This window comes from Euphorbia lathyris, chromosome 10 (assembly GCF_963576675.1).
Source record: "Euphorbia lathyris chromosome 10, ddEupLath1.1, whole genome shotgun sequence".
Lineage (NCBI taxonomy): Eukaryota > Viridiplantae > Streptophyta > Magnoliopsida > Malpighiales > Euphorbiaceae > Euphorbia > Euphorbia lathyris.
In genome coordinates, this window is record NC_088919.1 from 49047958 (window position 1) to 49065317 (window position 17360).

General features: G+C 38.5%; 1 protein-coding gene and 1 non-coding gene across 18 annotated transcripts; one reads left to right on the forward strand and one right to left on the reverse strand.

Annotated features, from left to right (window-relative positions):
• Positions 1–2783: 2783 nt before the first annotated feature.
• LOC136208873 (aspartate aminotransferase, mitochondrial-like) lies at positions 2784–7893 on the forward strand. Of its 17 annotated transcripts, none has more exons than XM_066000142.1 (11): positions 2784–2968; positions 3529–3646; positions 4215–4409; positions 5320–5440; positions 5673–5875; positions 5955–6059; positions 6157–6590; positions 6798–6877; positions 7060–7327; positions 7410–7579; positions 7719–7893. In XM_066000142.1, the coding sequence occupies exons 3-7, from the start codon at positions 4390–4392 to the stop codon at positions 6215–6217; spliced, it is 510 nt and encodes a 169-aa protein (XP_065856214.1). In that variant the 5' UTR covers positions 2784–2968; positions 3529–3646; positions 4215–4389; the 3' UTR covers positions 6218–6590; positions 6798–6877; positions 7060–7327; positions 7410–7579; positions 7719–7893. The 17 variants fall into 17 exon arrangements, 15 of the variants coding, with proteins under 15 accessions (XP_065856214.1, XP_065856210.1, XP_065856215.1 ...); XM_066000138.1 differs by having other exon boundaries at positions 6157–6260; positions 6334–6877; XM_066000143.1 differs by having other exon boundaries at positions 6157–6260.
• A 4532-nt stretch (positions 7894–12425) lies between these two features.
• LOC136210155 (small nucleolar RNA R71) lies at positions 12426–12532 on the reverse strand. Its single transcript, XR_010677863.1, has one exon. It is a non-coding gene; the product is annotated as a small nucleolar RNA R71 (small nucleolar RNA).
• Between the last annotated feature and the right edge of the window lie 4828 nt (positions 12533–17360).

Sequence of the window (17360 nt, forward strand, 5' to 3'; positions counted from 1 at the left end):
GGTATCAGAGCCTAATAGCTCAACTCACAAGATAACACTATCTTGAGCTAATACCTAATATGGCTATCAATAACACTCGTTTCCTCCCAGGAACTGAAATAACTCAGATCTTACCTGAGGGCTTTTCCATTAATAGGCCACCTCTGTTCTTCGTGTCAAACTATACTTTGGAAGAACAGAATGAAAAATTTCATTCAGGCAACAAACATAAGTGCATGGCTAGCAATAGTTCAAGGCCCGTTTGTTTCCTATGAAACTGTTGATGATGTAAAAGTCATCAAAGATGAGGCTAAGTGGACTGAGGATGACCTCAAGAAATTACAAAACAATGCATCAACTATCAATATGCTTCACTGTGCGTTAGATGCTGCAGAGTAAATAAGATATTGCAGGATGACCTCATGAAATCTGGAGGAAGCTCGAGGTCACCTATGAAGGAACCAACAAGGTGAAAGAGTCCAAAGTGAACCAACACATGAGACTTTATGAGCTGTTCGAGATGAATGACGATGAAGGCATCTCTGAGATGAATGCAAGATTCACCAACATCATAAATAAGCTCAAGAGGCTTGGGAAGAACTTCTCAGAAGAGGAGCAAGTCAAGAAGATACTCAGGAGCCTTCCAAAGAGCTGGCAAGCAAAGAAGACTGTTATTAAGGAAGCTGAGGACCTGACCACGTACAAATATGATGGTCTGATTGGGATCTCTTTTGACTCATGAGATCTCCATGAAGAGTTTTAAGGTCAATGAGAAGTCAGAGGACAAGAAGCAGAAGTCATTGGTCATGAAGGCAGACTCCATTGACAACAGTTCCTCAGATGATGAGGAAATGGCTATGTTTACTCGAAAGATGAAGAGGCTTTTCCGCAAGAATGAAAAATATGGAAAGAAGCCTTATCGAAAGTATGACAAGTCTAAATCTGAGTACAATGAAAACAAGGTCAGAAAGGAGAACTCAAAGCCTATTACTTGATTTGAATGTCATCAACCTGGCCACATCAAGTCAAGCTGCCCCACTCTGAAAAAAGACAAAAAAAAACAGGATGAAAACCATGGTGGCAACATGGAGTGACAGTGATGAGTCATCCTCCTCAGAAGCGGGTGCTGTTGAGATAGCAAGCATTTGTTTCATGGCTGATAAGATTGATGAGTCTTGTGCCTTTGAGCAGCCTGAACCTCCGTATGCCTCTGAGAATGATGAGAAAGCTGCTGAGGTAATATCTCTCCATGTCCTTACAAATGAAATGATAAATGCACTGAGTGATCTTTACTCCCGTGTTAAAAAGTGTAACAAGAAAGTAAGAGCACTCAGTAGAAGGTGTGATGAGATTGAGGAAGTCAAACTCAGTGACCTCCGACATCTCCTCCAGGAAAATACTAGGCAAGATGAAAATCTTAAATCATGCATAGGTTTGTCTCGAAGTCCATGAGGATTCTAAGAAACTCAAGAAGGACATCACATCAATTCATAATCAACTCAAGGTTCCGAATAAAAAGAATTACCATCGGAATGCTCGGTACCAAGGTGTTAGTCAGAGCAGATGGTACCCTCAGTAAAATATCCACTATGACTTTTGTGGGAAGAAAGGCCACACGACTAAAGTGTGTCGCCACCGAGTAAAATATAATGTATTGCCTGCTGAGCCTAACAAGAAAGGACCCAAAAAGATTTAGGTACTTAAAAGGGTTCCATTGCAGGTAGGCCTGAGGTGTGCTAAGAAGTCAAAACTGTGATATATTGACAGTGCATGCTCAAGGCATATGACGGGTGATGAAACTTAGTTAATCACACTTGTGCATAAACGTGGAGGAAGTGTAAGTTTTGGAGACAACAAGAAAGGTAAAATAGTAGCGTCATGAACCATAGGAGGAAACCCAAATATTGAAAATGTCTCCCTAGTTAGAGGGTTTGAATATAACCTACTGAGCGTAGCTCAGCTGTGTGACAACGGTAGGAAGGTCATATTCGATGCCTCTGGATTTCAAATTATTAAGAGCAAAACTAATGAATTAATCCTGACTGCTCCACGAATTGATAATGTGTAGTCTCTAAGGAAGAAAATTCCTGGCTATGGCATATGAGACTTGGTCATGTAAGCATAGACCTCCTGGCCAAATTAGCAAGAAAGCAACTAGTTGAGGCATTGCCAAAACTCAAGTTTGAAAAGGATCAATTGTGCAACGCTTGTTAGTATAGGAAACAAACAAGAAAATCTTTTCAAAATAAAAATAATGTGTCAACCAAGCGTGCTTTGGAATTACTAGACTTGGATCTCTTCGGGCCAGTCCAGCCACTGAGCTTGGATGGTAGAAGATTTTTCCTAGTCATTGTAGATGATTTCTCTCGCTACACATCACTAGTACAGAAATGGCCTATGACCACGCCTTATTAGCTACGGTTGTTTGCAAAACCGTGGCTACAGGTAATTGGGGTCGGTTATTTAAAAAACCGACTCAAATAATTAGAGCATTGGGGTCGATTTTTTAAAAAAACTGACTCTAAATGTGATTTTTAAAAATGATGTGCGGTTTAGATGGTCATTAGTGTCGGTTCTTTTTAAACCGAGACTAATAACCCAATAATTAGCGTCGGTTTAAATATAAACCGAGGCTAATAAGCCAGTAATTAGCCTCGGTTCAGGTAGAACCGACCCTAATTACTGGGTTTAATGGCGTCGGTTTATTGAAAACCGACGCCAATTACTCTTTAGAGTCGGTTAATTAAAAAACAGACTCTAAATATCCATATACGAACCGTGCCTATTGAAAATCCGTAAACGAACAGTGCCTATTGAAGATCCCCCTTTCTCTTACTCTGCTTTGTGCAACCTAGATAATAGCAGTTCTCCTCCTTTACGCGAAACATGTCCCTTTTCTTCTAGACCCATATCGATGCTCTGAGTGCGAGTTTTGAAGTTCGTCCGTATGTTGTTGGTGTGCTTCATTCGTGTTCTGAGTCTAATAAAGGTAAGTGATTAATGTGGGTTTTCTGCATTTGATTCTACCATTTGAGTTTAGGTTTCATTTATAAAATCGTTTGCAATGCCGTATACAAACCGTGCCTATTGATTCTACCATTCATGTTATGAGTTTAGGTTTTGATCCTTTGTTTCTGTTCTGGTTTTCTGGGTTTCGAAGCTTTAATTCTGTTCTGGGTTTTGTTTGTTATGGGTTTGGTTCTGGGTTATATAAGATGACCTAAATCGCGACCTTTGTCTTTATTGTAGTCGCAGCCCTTTGTCTCCTCTCTTTCAAAATCGCTTCTTATTTCTTTAAGTTTGCTAACTCTTTTGATTTGTAAACTCCTCAACCCTAATTTGTTGATTTCAATTTCTATTTCATCATGTATGCTTAGCACCATTCTACTCGATTCTTCATTTTACTTGGTGTTAATTATACATTCTTGTATAACCCCAACTCCTTTTGAAGTTAGTTTCAAAGATATAATGGGTTTTCAGATATTATGAATGGAGCTCGTTGTGTTTCTGAATCACTGATTTGAGATCTATTTTTTTTTATTTTTCTAGAACTATGGGAGAAACAAGAGACACGATGCTTGCAAGGAGGAGCTTCTTGATTGTGAGGAAGAAGAAGAGAAATCTCCCGACTCTACTGGTGCCAAAGTCAATTGAGATCGGTCAAGAAGTGAGTATTCTTCTTTTACTGCACATTTCTGAGTTCAGATGTTTCCATGGAATTCATTCCTTTTCTTTAACATATATTCCTTCCTTCCTGTTATGAGGAGGATACTGAAGAACTGGATGACCCAGTGATTATATTCCTTTTCTTGAACATATAGCTTAGTTGAAATGAGACCTGTTTTGAGATGATCGATTAGCTGTTGGGGGAACTTTTAATATTCTCTGTATTTTTTTACGTCCATTTGATTATTAGAATTTGTAAACACAACTAAGCAGAAGTATGCTTTGTGCAAGTGATTATTTCCTTGTGTTACAAAATTTAGAACTTATCATCTAATACATGACAGGTACCTTTTCATCTGCTTGTTGCTTTTGAAAAGATAGACATTTTCAAACTCCTAGAAATTATCTCCATAAAGTAGTTAAGATTAACTGTGTCTATAGTATCTCAATCATTCCTCTTTTTTACTGAAATTGCTTCATTTCCATCCTTACCTTCTCATACCCTGATATATATATATATATATATATATATATATATAGTACATATGAGAACTTAATATTTTGTGCAGCTCTTGACATATGTGTCAAGAATGTGGCACATGCATATTCACTAGAACCTGAGGGGGAAAGAAATATTTTTGATCAATTGTCTGAGCTGCTAAGTTCTTATGTGCAAAATGATGAAAGTTTCCCAAGGGAATTAGCATCTTGCACGGAAGCCCTTCAGACATCCTGATCCAACATATGGCAAAGAAGAGGAGCAAGTGAGTGAGGCTTGATTTAGTTCTTTTTATATCTTATCCTGACATTGCTAAATTTTATTTGCTAAATTTCTGATTGGCACTTCAATTAAAGCTGTATAGGAGAATAAAAGCACATGCCTTTTGTTTTATGCATCTCCTCTGTGTCTTTATGCTTAGTGCTACCTCTTTTGAATCTTTATTTCTATGGAATAGAGAAAATGATTCAAGGTATTAGTTGCCACATGAAATGCATATTTATCTTAATTGAGATTTTGGGAGCCGTATGGTTTTTTTCGTTGATATTTTGGGAGCTGTACGGTTTTCATTTATCCACATGATCAACTGTTTGCTTCTTTTATGACCTTTTTTTAAAAATCTGCTGCTTGATTAGGATGGAGATGAACCTTAACATTTGTTTCTACTTATTCAGTTCCCATTGTTAAATTTTCAGTCTCAATAAATTTAGACTCATATCAAGCAATAAAATAGTGTTAACTTAGTATTTTCTGCTTACAAAGAGTTATTGTGTCCGATGATGAATATGGCATGCAAAATCTTCTTTGATTTCTAATCGTGGCATCTCTTGGCAGTGAATCTTGTTACTCTAAAACTCCATTAATTGAACCAATTAGGAAAATCATAATCAATTATTTTTTTTCAGTTACTTGTTGTGTCCAAAAACCGTATAATTATATGCAAAAAGTATTCTTTGAGTACAATGTCTTCAAAGGTGTTGAAGAAGTTGAGGGACTAAAACAACTGTGATTTAAAATACTTATTTAGTTATACGGAGGAGGAAGAGAAATTCTACTCTAATTCAGAACTAATTGATTTCGGACTATACTTAGAACATAAAACATCAACAAGTGTAGATATATCACTGTTTGAATGGTCCAAATTCAGTTTGGTTTTGGTTTCTTATATCTCGTAGGTGCGCAGCTTATGTGGGAGCCCTAAGAAATCTCGAAGGTGCACAGTTGGACGTGTGGCTGGCTGCTGTTAAACTTGAAGATGGATCTACCATAGAAGTAGACATGAAGCAGACATGGCAAGTTCTAGAGCTTCATAAATCAAGTAATCATATAATGTTAGCAATAAATATCTAATAAACAAGTTATTGGTTAAAGATGTTGAAATTGAAGTTTTACTAGTTTTGACCCTGGGATCTGGTTATGGGTCTGTGAGTATTCCTGTTCTTCTCCAATTTGCAAAATACATCTTCATGTGCTTCCATTTATGTAAATAACTAAATCTGAAAGTGGCATTGCATTGGCATGTAGGGAGTCTATTTCATCTGTTGTGACTTCAAAACTGATTAAGGAGAGTGTTAAATTGGTTTATGGTAAGGGTTCAGACATTATAAGGGAAGGGAAGTTTGCAGGTGTTGAGGCATTCTCAGGAACTGGCGCATGTCGTCTCTTGGCTAAGTTACAGAGGCGCTTCTTTCCTCAATCCCGAATATATTTGCCTCATCCTACTTGGTCCAAGTATGTTTCTTTCATATTTTCTTACTCTTTTTCTATCATATGTTTATACATTCATTTTTCTTTTTATGGCAATGCACAGCCACCACAACATACGGAGAGATGCTCAAATTCCAACTAGTAGTTTTTGCTACTATGATTCCAATTTGAAGTCTTTAAACTTCACTGCTCTTTGGGAGATGTCAAGGTATATCATTATTCAATACAACAACTTCTCAGTAATGCACTACATATGTGATGTTCTCATCTTCTTTTGTTTGGATATATATGGGTATTAATTGTAGAATGCCCCAGATGGTTCCTTTTTCCTGCTACACCCTTGTGCTCATAACCCTACGGGGTTGATCCTACTGATGAGCAGTGGAGAGAAATTTCAGATCACTTCAAGGTAATAATGATAAAGATTTTGCTACATTAATGTGACAACTTATGAGTATCACTTGAACCCTTACTTTTTGTAGGTAAAGAATCATTTTCCCTTCTTTGATATGGCTTATCAAGGTTTTGCAAGTGGAGACCTTGATAGGGATGCTCAGTCCATCCGTTGCGGATGCTAGTGGTTAGATAGTCGTTTAGGACTACCAATCATGATAGATAGTGGCCACACAGTTATGAATATAGTTCATACTCAATGGTTTGGGATAATTGAAAAGTAGCCAAGAACTGCTAAAGTTCCCCTGCATACTAGTAATCTCATCCCCGTTTCCTAGCAATTTAAGTAAGTACACTGAAGTCTAAGCCAATCTCGTCTTTTATTTTAATGGAAAAAGAAAATCAGTAATATATGGATCCGGAACAACTTTTTTTCACTGGTAATGATAGTTTTTATTTATTTGTTTTTGAATTGCAAGGCGTGTTTTCGATCAATTCTTTATTTATTGTTGATGTTGATTTTCAAATTTCTTACTTGGGTTGTTTCCATAAGTCCGATTTCTACTGCACGAGATAGGCGAAGAGAGATTTCCCACGAATCGTCGAATGTTTCAGAAGCAGTTTCTATTAAAGGTTAGCGAGCAGAACACTATATATTTTATATATATTTAAGATGAAATCGTTTCACAAAATGCTATTGTTGACAGCCCTGCCGCTGGTAGTGGTGAAAGCTCAATAGCTTTTCATACGTTTCACTGCAATCTCTTTTCATTGTCTCAATTCACAAACTCACTAGGAGAAATATTGTATTGTAGAGGTAGAGGATTCCACAAGCAATACAAGATGAAGATAGATCCACTTGTTGCAGAAGCGAGAACAGCAATAGCAAGAGAGCTATTCCATTGCTTTGATAAGAAGGGAATTACCTTGCTCTAGTCAACTAGCTGGTTACAGGACAAGACCTAAAAGAAGGACAATTAACGCATTTGAGTATAGGAATTAAAGGACCTATCCAACATCTATTGCACCTTGAAGTGCTTCCCAAAGTACTGCCTCACATTTATGCCTGGAACAAGCTTTATCGTAAGCACAGTTGGTTGAAACACTAGTTATTTCTGTCGATCTGTATGTATCAAATGGAGTAATTGAATTGTGCATATATCAGGGATGAATTTCCTGAGTTGGCGAGGTCCTCAAGCTCAATTGACAGTGACAAAAGTTGAGCTGGTTAAAGATTTTAAACAACACAGATGGAATGTTCACCAAAAGAAAACCAGATGTTTTCATTCAGAAGCTCTTAGGGGATGGACTTGTAACAACTGTAAGAGAAAAATGGTAGACTTCGAAAATTATCCAATCATGCTTTGCATTCTGACTCCTTGAAAGTATATATCTCGTATTTTGGACTCAATTTAGTTAATTGCCTCAAAACAAATCACTTTTATGACTTTTTTTATTATGATTAATTGAATAGGGAAGGAATGATTCCAGCAATGATTGCAAGTGTAGAGATGATGCATGATAGGTGGAGACAAAATAAAGAGAAAGAAATAGAGCTTTCAAAAGAATTAAAGCTTTTAACATCCGAAGTTATTTCCAGGACAGCTTTTGGCAGCAGCTACTTAGAAGGATAGCACATTTTTTATATGCTAATGCAACTGGTAACAGATTTACAAAAATAGTACACAAATCAACTCAATTGTATAATTGCTCTTTTTAGAATTTTTTTATATGTAACACTGATTAATGATTAATTATATATATATATATATATATATATATATATATAGCAGGTTACTTAATTACCCTATATTTATATATATATATATATATATATATAGCAGGTTACTTAATTACCCTATATTTGTGTACAATTTTATTGATTTTGCATTTAATTTCAGTTATACATCAGGATCAATCTCGATTACGGTAAACGACTTGAGGATAAACAGTTAATTACAATAATACAAAAAAAATAGGGTAGTTTTAATTTGAATCTGCTGATGTAAAATTATTAAAAACAATAACATAAAACTCTAATATAATTGACATTAGCCAAGGTTGTAGAATAACCGATTCTAATTATCAGAGCATTGGAGTCGGTGGTTGTAACAACCGACTCCAATGCTCTTATCATTAGCTACAGTTTTTCTACAATCGACTCTAATGATCTGAGCATTAGGGTCGGTTGTTACGAAAGACCGTGGCAAAAGATCCTTTTAGCCACGGTTTTTCGTAACAACCATGGCCAAAACATAAGGCATTAAAGTCGGTTATACGTAAAAACCGACTCTAATGCCCCTTTGGCCACGGTCGAACAACCGTGGCTAAAGACGTCAAGCATTTGCCACGCTTCCTTTGATCACGGTCGTAAAACCGTGGCTAATGACGGTAAACGACCGTGGCCATAGGCCATTTATGTACTAGTGCATGGATCATCTTGCTCAGTAGCAGGGATGAAACATTTGAGATGTTTTCAACCCTTTGTAGGAAAATTGAAAACGATAAGGACTTAAAAATCGCTCATATCTGAAGTGATAATGGTGGAGAATTCAAGAACCAATTGTTTGATGAATTCTTTAAAACCAATGGCATTGACCATAATTTTTCTGCTCTTAGAACTCCTCAACAAAATGGGGTAGTTGAAAGGAAGAACAAAACTCTGGTAGAAATGGCAAGGACAATGCTGAGTGAAAATAGGATTCCAAAGTACTTATGGGGAGAGTTGTTAACACATCGTGCTATATACTCAATAGGGCTCTAGTCAAACCTATACCGAGGAAGATCCCATACGAACTTTGGAAAGGATGAAAACCTAACATAAGTTATTTTCGAGCTTTTAGTTGCAAATGTTTCATTTTAAACACTAAAGACAATCTGGCCAAGTTTGATTCCAAAGCTGATGAAGCCATATTTTTGGGCTACTCAACTAACATCAAAGCATATAGGATTTTCAACAAAAGAAATCAAGTCTTAGAAGAGTCATTCCATATTGAGTTTGATGAGACTAACCCTGCAGAGAAGGTCAATCAGATCTCAGAAGATGATCCCAGCCCAGCACCTGCCGAGCTGAGCACCACTCCTGTGTCATTTCCACTCGGACTCATCAAAGGTAAAAACGAAACTGAGATTATCTTTGCTGACCAATCTACTACTGCAGATATTGTTGAAACACTCAACACTGAGGATATTACACTACCAAGAGAAGTCAGAATCCCTAGAGGACACTCTGAGAGCAACATTCTCGATGCTGCTGAGAATCACCTCATGACAAGAAATCAACTAAGGAGGTACCTCAGCAATGTTGCGTTCGTCTCAGTTCTAGAACCCAAGAACTTTTCAGAAGCTGAGAATGATGAATTCTGGATGAGTGCAATGCAAGAGGAACTTGACCAATTCAGAAGGAATGAAGTTTGGGGCTTAGTGCCCCCATCCTAAGAGTCAGAAGACAATAAGAACAAGATGGGTCTTCCGAAACAAGCTTGATGAGCAAGGAAACGCTGCCAGGAACAAAGCCAGACTCGTTGCTTAAGGATATAGTCAACAGGAAGGTATTGACTATGGTGAGACTTTTGCCCCAGTGACAAGGTTAGAAGCTATTAGAATATTGTGTGCTTATGCCTGTTTCATGAACTTTAAATTATTTCAAATGAATGTTAAAAGTGTATTTTTAAATGGAGTTATAAATGAGGAGGTGTATGTTAATCAACCTCCAGGGTTTGAGGATCCAAAGTTCCCAAACCATGTTTATAAACTCAAGAAGGCTTTGTATGGTTCGAAACAAGCACCACGTGTTTGGTATAAACGCTTAACAAGCTTCCTACTGAATAGAAATTATGTCAGAGGAAAAGCTGATACAACCTTATTTATAAAGAAAAAGGGTAAGGATACCCTACTGGCACAAATATACGTTGATGATATTATATTCGGTGCTACTAACGAGTCTCTTTACAAGGAATTTAGTAAATAGATGCAAACTGAGTTTGAGATGTCCATGACGGGAGAACTCAACTTCTTTTTTGGACTCCAAATCAAGCAAGGAAAGAATGGAAGCTTAATTAGCCAAACAAAATATGCAAAGGAGATATTGAAGAACTATGACATGGAGAATTGTAAGTCAATATCACCTATAAGTATTGACACTATCCTCTCAGCCGATGAACATGGTAAGTCAGTAGACAACAAATTGTATAGAGGTATGATTGGCTCTCTACTCTATCTTATGGCAAATAGGCCAGATATTCAGTTCTCAGTGTGCTACTGTGTTAGATATCAAGCTAACCCTAAGGAATCTCATTACATAGCTGTAAAAATAATCCTTGGATATTTGCAAGGCTCAATGAATGTAGGTGATGCGAGTAAAAAGAGCAAATTTATGAAGACGATCATTCATGGAAAAGAGCTTCAAAGTCCTAGTTTTCAACCAGAAATGGAAGAAACAGCCAGAAATTACAGTTCAACCAGGAATCTTCACAAACAGCCTCTCAGTAGAACAGAACAACTTAAACAACAGCATTTAACGGGTCATTTGGAAGGAAAACGGATAAACGCGCGGGTCAAGCAAGTTACATGAGAGAGAAAGAGAGAAAAACGTGGAAAGCAAGACAGCTGTCCATCTTGCGCCAAGTGTAGGAGGATTGTTTACTTGTCCTTGTTTTTACCTTTTTGTTACTTTTTGCCCTTGTAATTAGGGTTGATGTAAGGGGAGTATAAATACGAAGAATATTATTGTAATAGGTATCTCGGCATTACCGCCTCCACTAGTTTTATATTCTATTTTTATTTTCTTTGCAAGGATGTTTTTGGGAAGAACAAGCTGTTCACTCATGACAATGAGTGAGTAGTTCTTCTGCAGGCCTAGCCAGCCATTTAGACGGCGACTGTAAGTACCTCTTATCAATGAATGAAGTATTTTTATCCATGATTGAGTGTTATTAGCATGCTTCAAGAATAGATTAAGATCGAGTCTATTTGATAGTTACCGAGGATGACACGACAGTGCTCCGACGTAATGGAAATAGCTAATCGGCATATGTTGTAGTGGACGGATACGAAAACTACCACATATTGGGGTTTCTTTATAAATGCTCTCTGTTGCTTAATGCTTGTTTGTATGTTAGCGCAAGGATACTTGGTTAATATTACTTACTTAGTATCTTTGGAAATGGGACACCGGACCTTAGTGACCATAGAGAGAGAGAGACCGAACTTATGAATATAAATTTATATCATTTAGCGGTAAAAGTTAGGCACAGTTGTTCGTTAGGCGTATGGCTAGACTTGTGCTTGTTTATCTTGAATTCATTCATCTTACTTTCCGTTTATTTCTGTTATGTTAAAATCTCACACACTATTTACCCAAATTAAGTATCTAACACTTAAGGTAACTTATTCTTCTCACTAGAGAACAATCCCTGTGGAATACGACACTTGGTCTTACCAAATACTACACACGACCTAGTACACTTGCTAGCGTCCGTATTTTACACACCAAGTTTTTGGCGCGGTTGCCGGGGATTGTTTAAACTTAAGTTTTCAAGAATACGTATGCTTATTTCGTTACCTGTTAACCATATGTTTGTCTAGTCTTTGGTTTTTTGGTTTCTAGTTTTGTATGTGAAGAGCAGGTGTTCCTATCCTTCCTATAGACGTGGAAATAGAGAGAACGTACAGAAGAAGGAGAAGAATACTTAGGCAAGCTAGACGCATCAGAATGGATCGCGAGGTCGAAATGCCAAACGACGAGAGACAGAATGAGAACCATGAGGAGGGTCATGGTGAAAACGAAAATAATAATAATGGTAACCAGAGACTGCGGATGAAGGATTACTCCAGGCCATCTACTGAGGGTCATTCGTCGTGCATCGTTTTACCAGAGGAAGGTAATCGAATGTTCGAAGTGAAAGCATCAATGGTTCAGATGCTACAAACAGCTGTGCAGTTCGGAGGATACCCAAATGAAGATCCAAATGCGCACATCCAAGACGTTGTCGCCATGTGCAACACATTCCGTACCCACAGAAATGATAGTGATGAAGTTATCCGACTCAAACTGTTTCCTTTTTTCTTGAAGGATAAGGCGAGGAATTGGATGAAGAATTTACAACCAGGATCTATCACGAACTGGGAGGAGATGGCTACCATGTTCTTAATGAAATATTTTCCGCCCAGACAAGCAATCAAGTTGAGGAATGAAGTTTCTCATTTTTTTCAAAAGGAGGATGAATCCTTATCTGAAGCATAGGAAAGATGCAAAGAACTGCTAAGAAGAGTACCAAATCATGGAATACCCATGTGGATGCAAGTGCAAAACTTCTATAATGGAGTGACCAACGCATACAAAATACAAATTGAATCAGTTGCCAATGGGAATCCCGAGGAACTGGAACCTCAAGCATTGTATGAGCTAATAGAGAGAGTGGTCAACACCAGTTACAACTGGCACTCGGTGAGAGCCGATGGCAAGAGAGTCACGAATACTGCAAACAGTGAGGCAATCAACAAGTTATCTTCACAAATGGAACAACTAGTCAAAACAATGGGAAAGATGAACGTCTCAGCAGTCAATACGCAACCATCTGCTCTGATGGGAATCCTATCACCCGATGGTTGTGACTTCTGCAGTGGACCTCATCGACCAATAGATTGTCCAGGAACCAAACCAGGAGCATCAATGCAGGAACATTGTGATTTTATTGCCCGCCAACCACCGAATCCTTATTCAAACACCTATAACCCAGGGTGGAGAAGCCATCCTAACTTCTCTTGGCAAGATAATCAGAGGCAACCAGCTATGCAGCAATCTTATAGGCAAGAGCACCCACGGCCAGCATACCAACCACAACAAGGTAGCTCATCAAACCAACAGTATCAGCACCAATCAAATGTTCAACAAGAAGGAAAGCCTGATCTAGAGGCCATGATGATGCAGTTCATGAAATAGACACAATCCTCCATAAAGAATCTCGAGACTCAAATTCAGCAATTCGCCACAGCCATATCCTCTAAGGAAAAATGCACTCTCCCAAGCAACACTGTGACCAACCCAAAAGAAGAAGTCAACGCCATCATACTAAGAGGAGGTAAAGAATTAAGGAACAGTGGTGACAAATCTCTTACAGATAAAGGAGATGAAGCAAAGTCCAATGATCAACCACCTGTGCCTCAACACAAGAAAGATAAGCAGGTGATTGAAGGCGAACCATGCACGCATTGTTACAAACCAAGGGTTCCATACCCAGAACGACTGAAGCAACAAAATTGTGAGAAGAGACATAAGAGCTTCTAGAACAATTGACAAAGCTGCACATCAACATTCCATTCATCGAAGCCTTGTGTGAAATGCCCATGTATGTCAAATTCTTGAAGGATTTCCTGACCAACAAAAAGAAACTAGAAAGTGTCGCCATAGTGCAACTGAACAGGGACAGCTCATCAATCTTATAAGCCAAACAGCAACTTCCAAAGAAGCTAAAAGATCCAGGGATTTTTTCTATACCTTGTTCAATAGGAACACTTACTATTCAGAATGCTTTATGTGATCTAGGAGCCAGCATTAATCTTTTTCCATACTCAATCTATATGCAATTAGGATTAGGAGAACCAAGACCAACAAAGGTCACGGTCCAATTAGTGGACCGATCAATTCGATACCCTAAGGGTATAATTGAAGACGTTTTGGTTAAAGTCGAAAATTTCATATTGCCTGTCGACTTTGTTATAATGGACATTACGGAAGATTTGGAAGTTCCCATAATCTTGGGACGAACTTTTCTAGCCACAGGCAAGGCTGTCATTGATGTGCACAAAGGGCAGCTTGTCCTAAAAATCAATAATGAAGAAGTAGTATTTAATATGCATGAAGCAGTTCGTTACGCTTCAATTTCTGATGATTCATGTTACTTTCTCGATACACAAGATAATGATTTGTTCTTGCAGGAGAAAGTTGATAAGGAAAAACGTCAAGAGGAGGAACAACTATTTGATCTAGACCAAGAAGGGAGTAATAACGAAGGCCCTGACAATGAAGACCAGGATAATCTTCTTGACATAGATCCAAAAAAGGGGAGTGAGGAGAGATGTCCCGAACTGAAACAGTTGCCTGACCACCTGGAATACGCATTTCGAGACCCACCAAACAGTAGACCAGTAATCATTTCGGCAACATTGACAAAAGACCAAAAGGAACAGTTGCTTACCATCCTAAGGAGGCACAAGACTGCTCTATCATGGAAAATCAAAGATATAAAAGGAATCAGCCCGACCATCTGCATGCACAAAATTTTAATGGAAGAGGATCACCGACCAACTATGCAACCGCAAAGACGACTAAATCCACACATGAAGGATGTTGTGAAAGCAGAAGTGATCAAACTCATCGAGGCAGGAATCATTTACTCCATTTCCGATAATATGTGGACCAGTCCTGTCCAAGTTGTTCCTAAGAAGGGAGGAACCACCGTGGTTAAAAATGACAAAAATGAGCTCATCCCCACCAGAACAATCACAGGGTGGTGGATGTGCATTGACTACAGGAAACTCAATGAAGCAACCAGAAAGGATCACTTCCCACTACCATTTATTGATCAGATGTTGGAAAGACTAGCTGGTTATCAATTCTATTGTTTCCTCGACGGATATTACGGGTATAATCAGATCCACATCTGCACCAAAGATCAAGAAAAGACCACATTTACCTGTCCATATGGGACCTTCGCGTACAAACGAATGCCATTTGGGCTGTGCAATGCTCCAGCAACATTTCAGAGGTGCATGATGGCCATATTCCATGACATGATCGAGAAAAAAGTAGAAATATTTATGGACGATTTTTAGGTTTACGGAACATCCTTCGAAGCTTGTTTGGAGAACTTAGAAGCTGTTCTGGAACGCTGCACGAAAACACAGTTAGTCCTGAATTGGGAAAAGTGCCACTTCATGGTAACAGGGGGTATTGTACTTGGTCATAAAATATCGAGCAAAGGGTTGGAAGTTGACAAAGCTAAAGTAGAGGTAATCGAGAAACTACCTGTGCCCAAAACGGTCAAAGACATTCGAAGTTTTTTGGGACACGATGGCTTCTACAGGCAATTCATCAAAGATTTCTCAAAGATCGCACAACCACTCTCTGCACTATTACACAAGGAGGCTAGCTTCATATTCACAGATGAGTGCAACCAAGCATTCGAACAGATCAAGAAGCTTCTGACACACGCACCTATACTCACCGCACCAAAGTGGGACGCACCATTCGAGCTCATGTGCGATGCCAGTGATCTCGGTGTAGGGGCTGTTCTTGGACAACGAATTAACAAGCAGTTTAAGCCCATACACTATGCAAGCAAAACTTTGAATGAAGCTCAACAGAATTACACAACCACAGAAAAAGAGTTGCTTGCAGTGGTCTATGCATTTGATAAATTCCGTCCCTACCTCGTGCTCTCCAGAGTAACTGTTTACACCGACCATTCTGCATTGAAATACATGTTCGCCAAGAAGGACGCTAAACCACGACTAATACGATGGTTGCTACTCTTACAAGAGTTCGATTTAGAGATCAAGGATAAAAAGGGATCGGAAAATCTAGCAGCTGATCACTTATCCAGAATACAAGCAACCACAGAAATCGAACAACCCGAGATCCTCGACCAGTTTCCTGATGAACAATTGTTTGCAATCTCCACGCTCCCCTGGTTTGCTGACATTGCGAATTTCTTAGCTTGCAAAATAAAACCTTTTCGATACTCTACTAATAGAAAACGAAAGTTTTATTCTGATCTTAAATATTATATTTGGGAGGAACCTTATCTATTTAAATTATGTGCAGACCAGCTCATGGGAAGATGTGTGACCAAGGAAGAAGGAATGGAGATCTTGCACAAATGCCACGCTGCGGAATCTGGTGGTCACTTTGGGGCCAATCGAACAGCTGCAAAGGTTTTTCAAGCAGGTTTCTTCTGGCCCACCATATACAAGGATGCGAAACAGTTCGTTCAACGATGCAATGACTGTCAACGAACAGGCAATATCTCTGCCCGAAATGCCATGCCTCTAAACAACATCGTTGTTTGCGAGATTTTTGATGTATGGGGTATCGACTTCATGGGACCATTTCCCATCTCTTTTGGGAATCAGTATATCCTAGCCGCTGTAGACTATGTTGTTGAAACACCTTTCCACATGATTTTGATTTGACAAAATTATTTAAGTTAATCCATGATTACGGGACAATTAAATTTAAGTGCTTTGATTTAATTGTACTAATATGTTTGTTCAATGTTGAGTATAAATATAAATGGAAATGGAAATAAAAAGTAAGACAGGACAAAGACAGCATGAGAAAACAGCACGAGCTGAGTGAAGTATAACTCAGCGTGATAAAAGATCTTCAAGCTTAAAGATCAACGAAGCTGAGTGGAACGCAACTTAGTATCAAAAGTAGAGAAGTCTTCTTGAGAACTATGTCTTGCAGAACGAAGCTGACCATGGAAGCTGAGCAAAAGAGAACTCAGTACTTGAATTAGCAACAATCGAAGACAACGGCTATCAAAGTCAAGCTGAGTGATCTTCAGGATAGCACGGATGTTTCGTTTGCTAAAAGACAAGATCTGACAACTGTCTGCATCAATAATAGAAACCTTGGAATTATGCAAAAGCCAATTTCGAGATGCATGGGTCAACTGTTCTTTTGCTAAAAGACAAACTGGCACAAGAAGACGAAACCTGCGAGAAGAAGACAAACCTGACGCCTGCGGAATTCAGATGACAAGATTGGTCTGCAAATCTAAAGCTGACCAGAGCCTTGTCGCAAAAAGAAGCCGTTTGGATTCAATGGACAAATCCAGAATTCAAATGAACAAGTCTTCAGAATACAACTATAAAAGGACAAGTATACTTCTTGGATCCTTTGCCGATTGTGAAAACAAAAAGAGAATAAGAGCATACATACAAAAGCACATCAATACAAGAAAGAGATCTTACACCAAATTTCTATTCCTGTGTAAATGCTAGAGTGATTTTCTTTGTAATCATCTAAAGTGTTCTTTGTCTGAAAAAGAACAATCTTGTATCAATCGTAGTATTGAGAGAGTGTGCTGAGTACTCGATGTGGTACTCA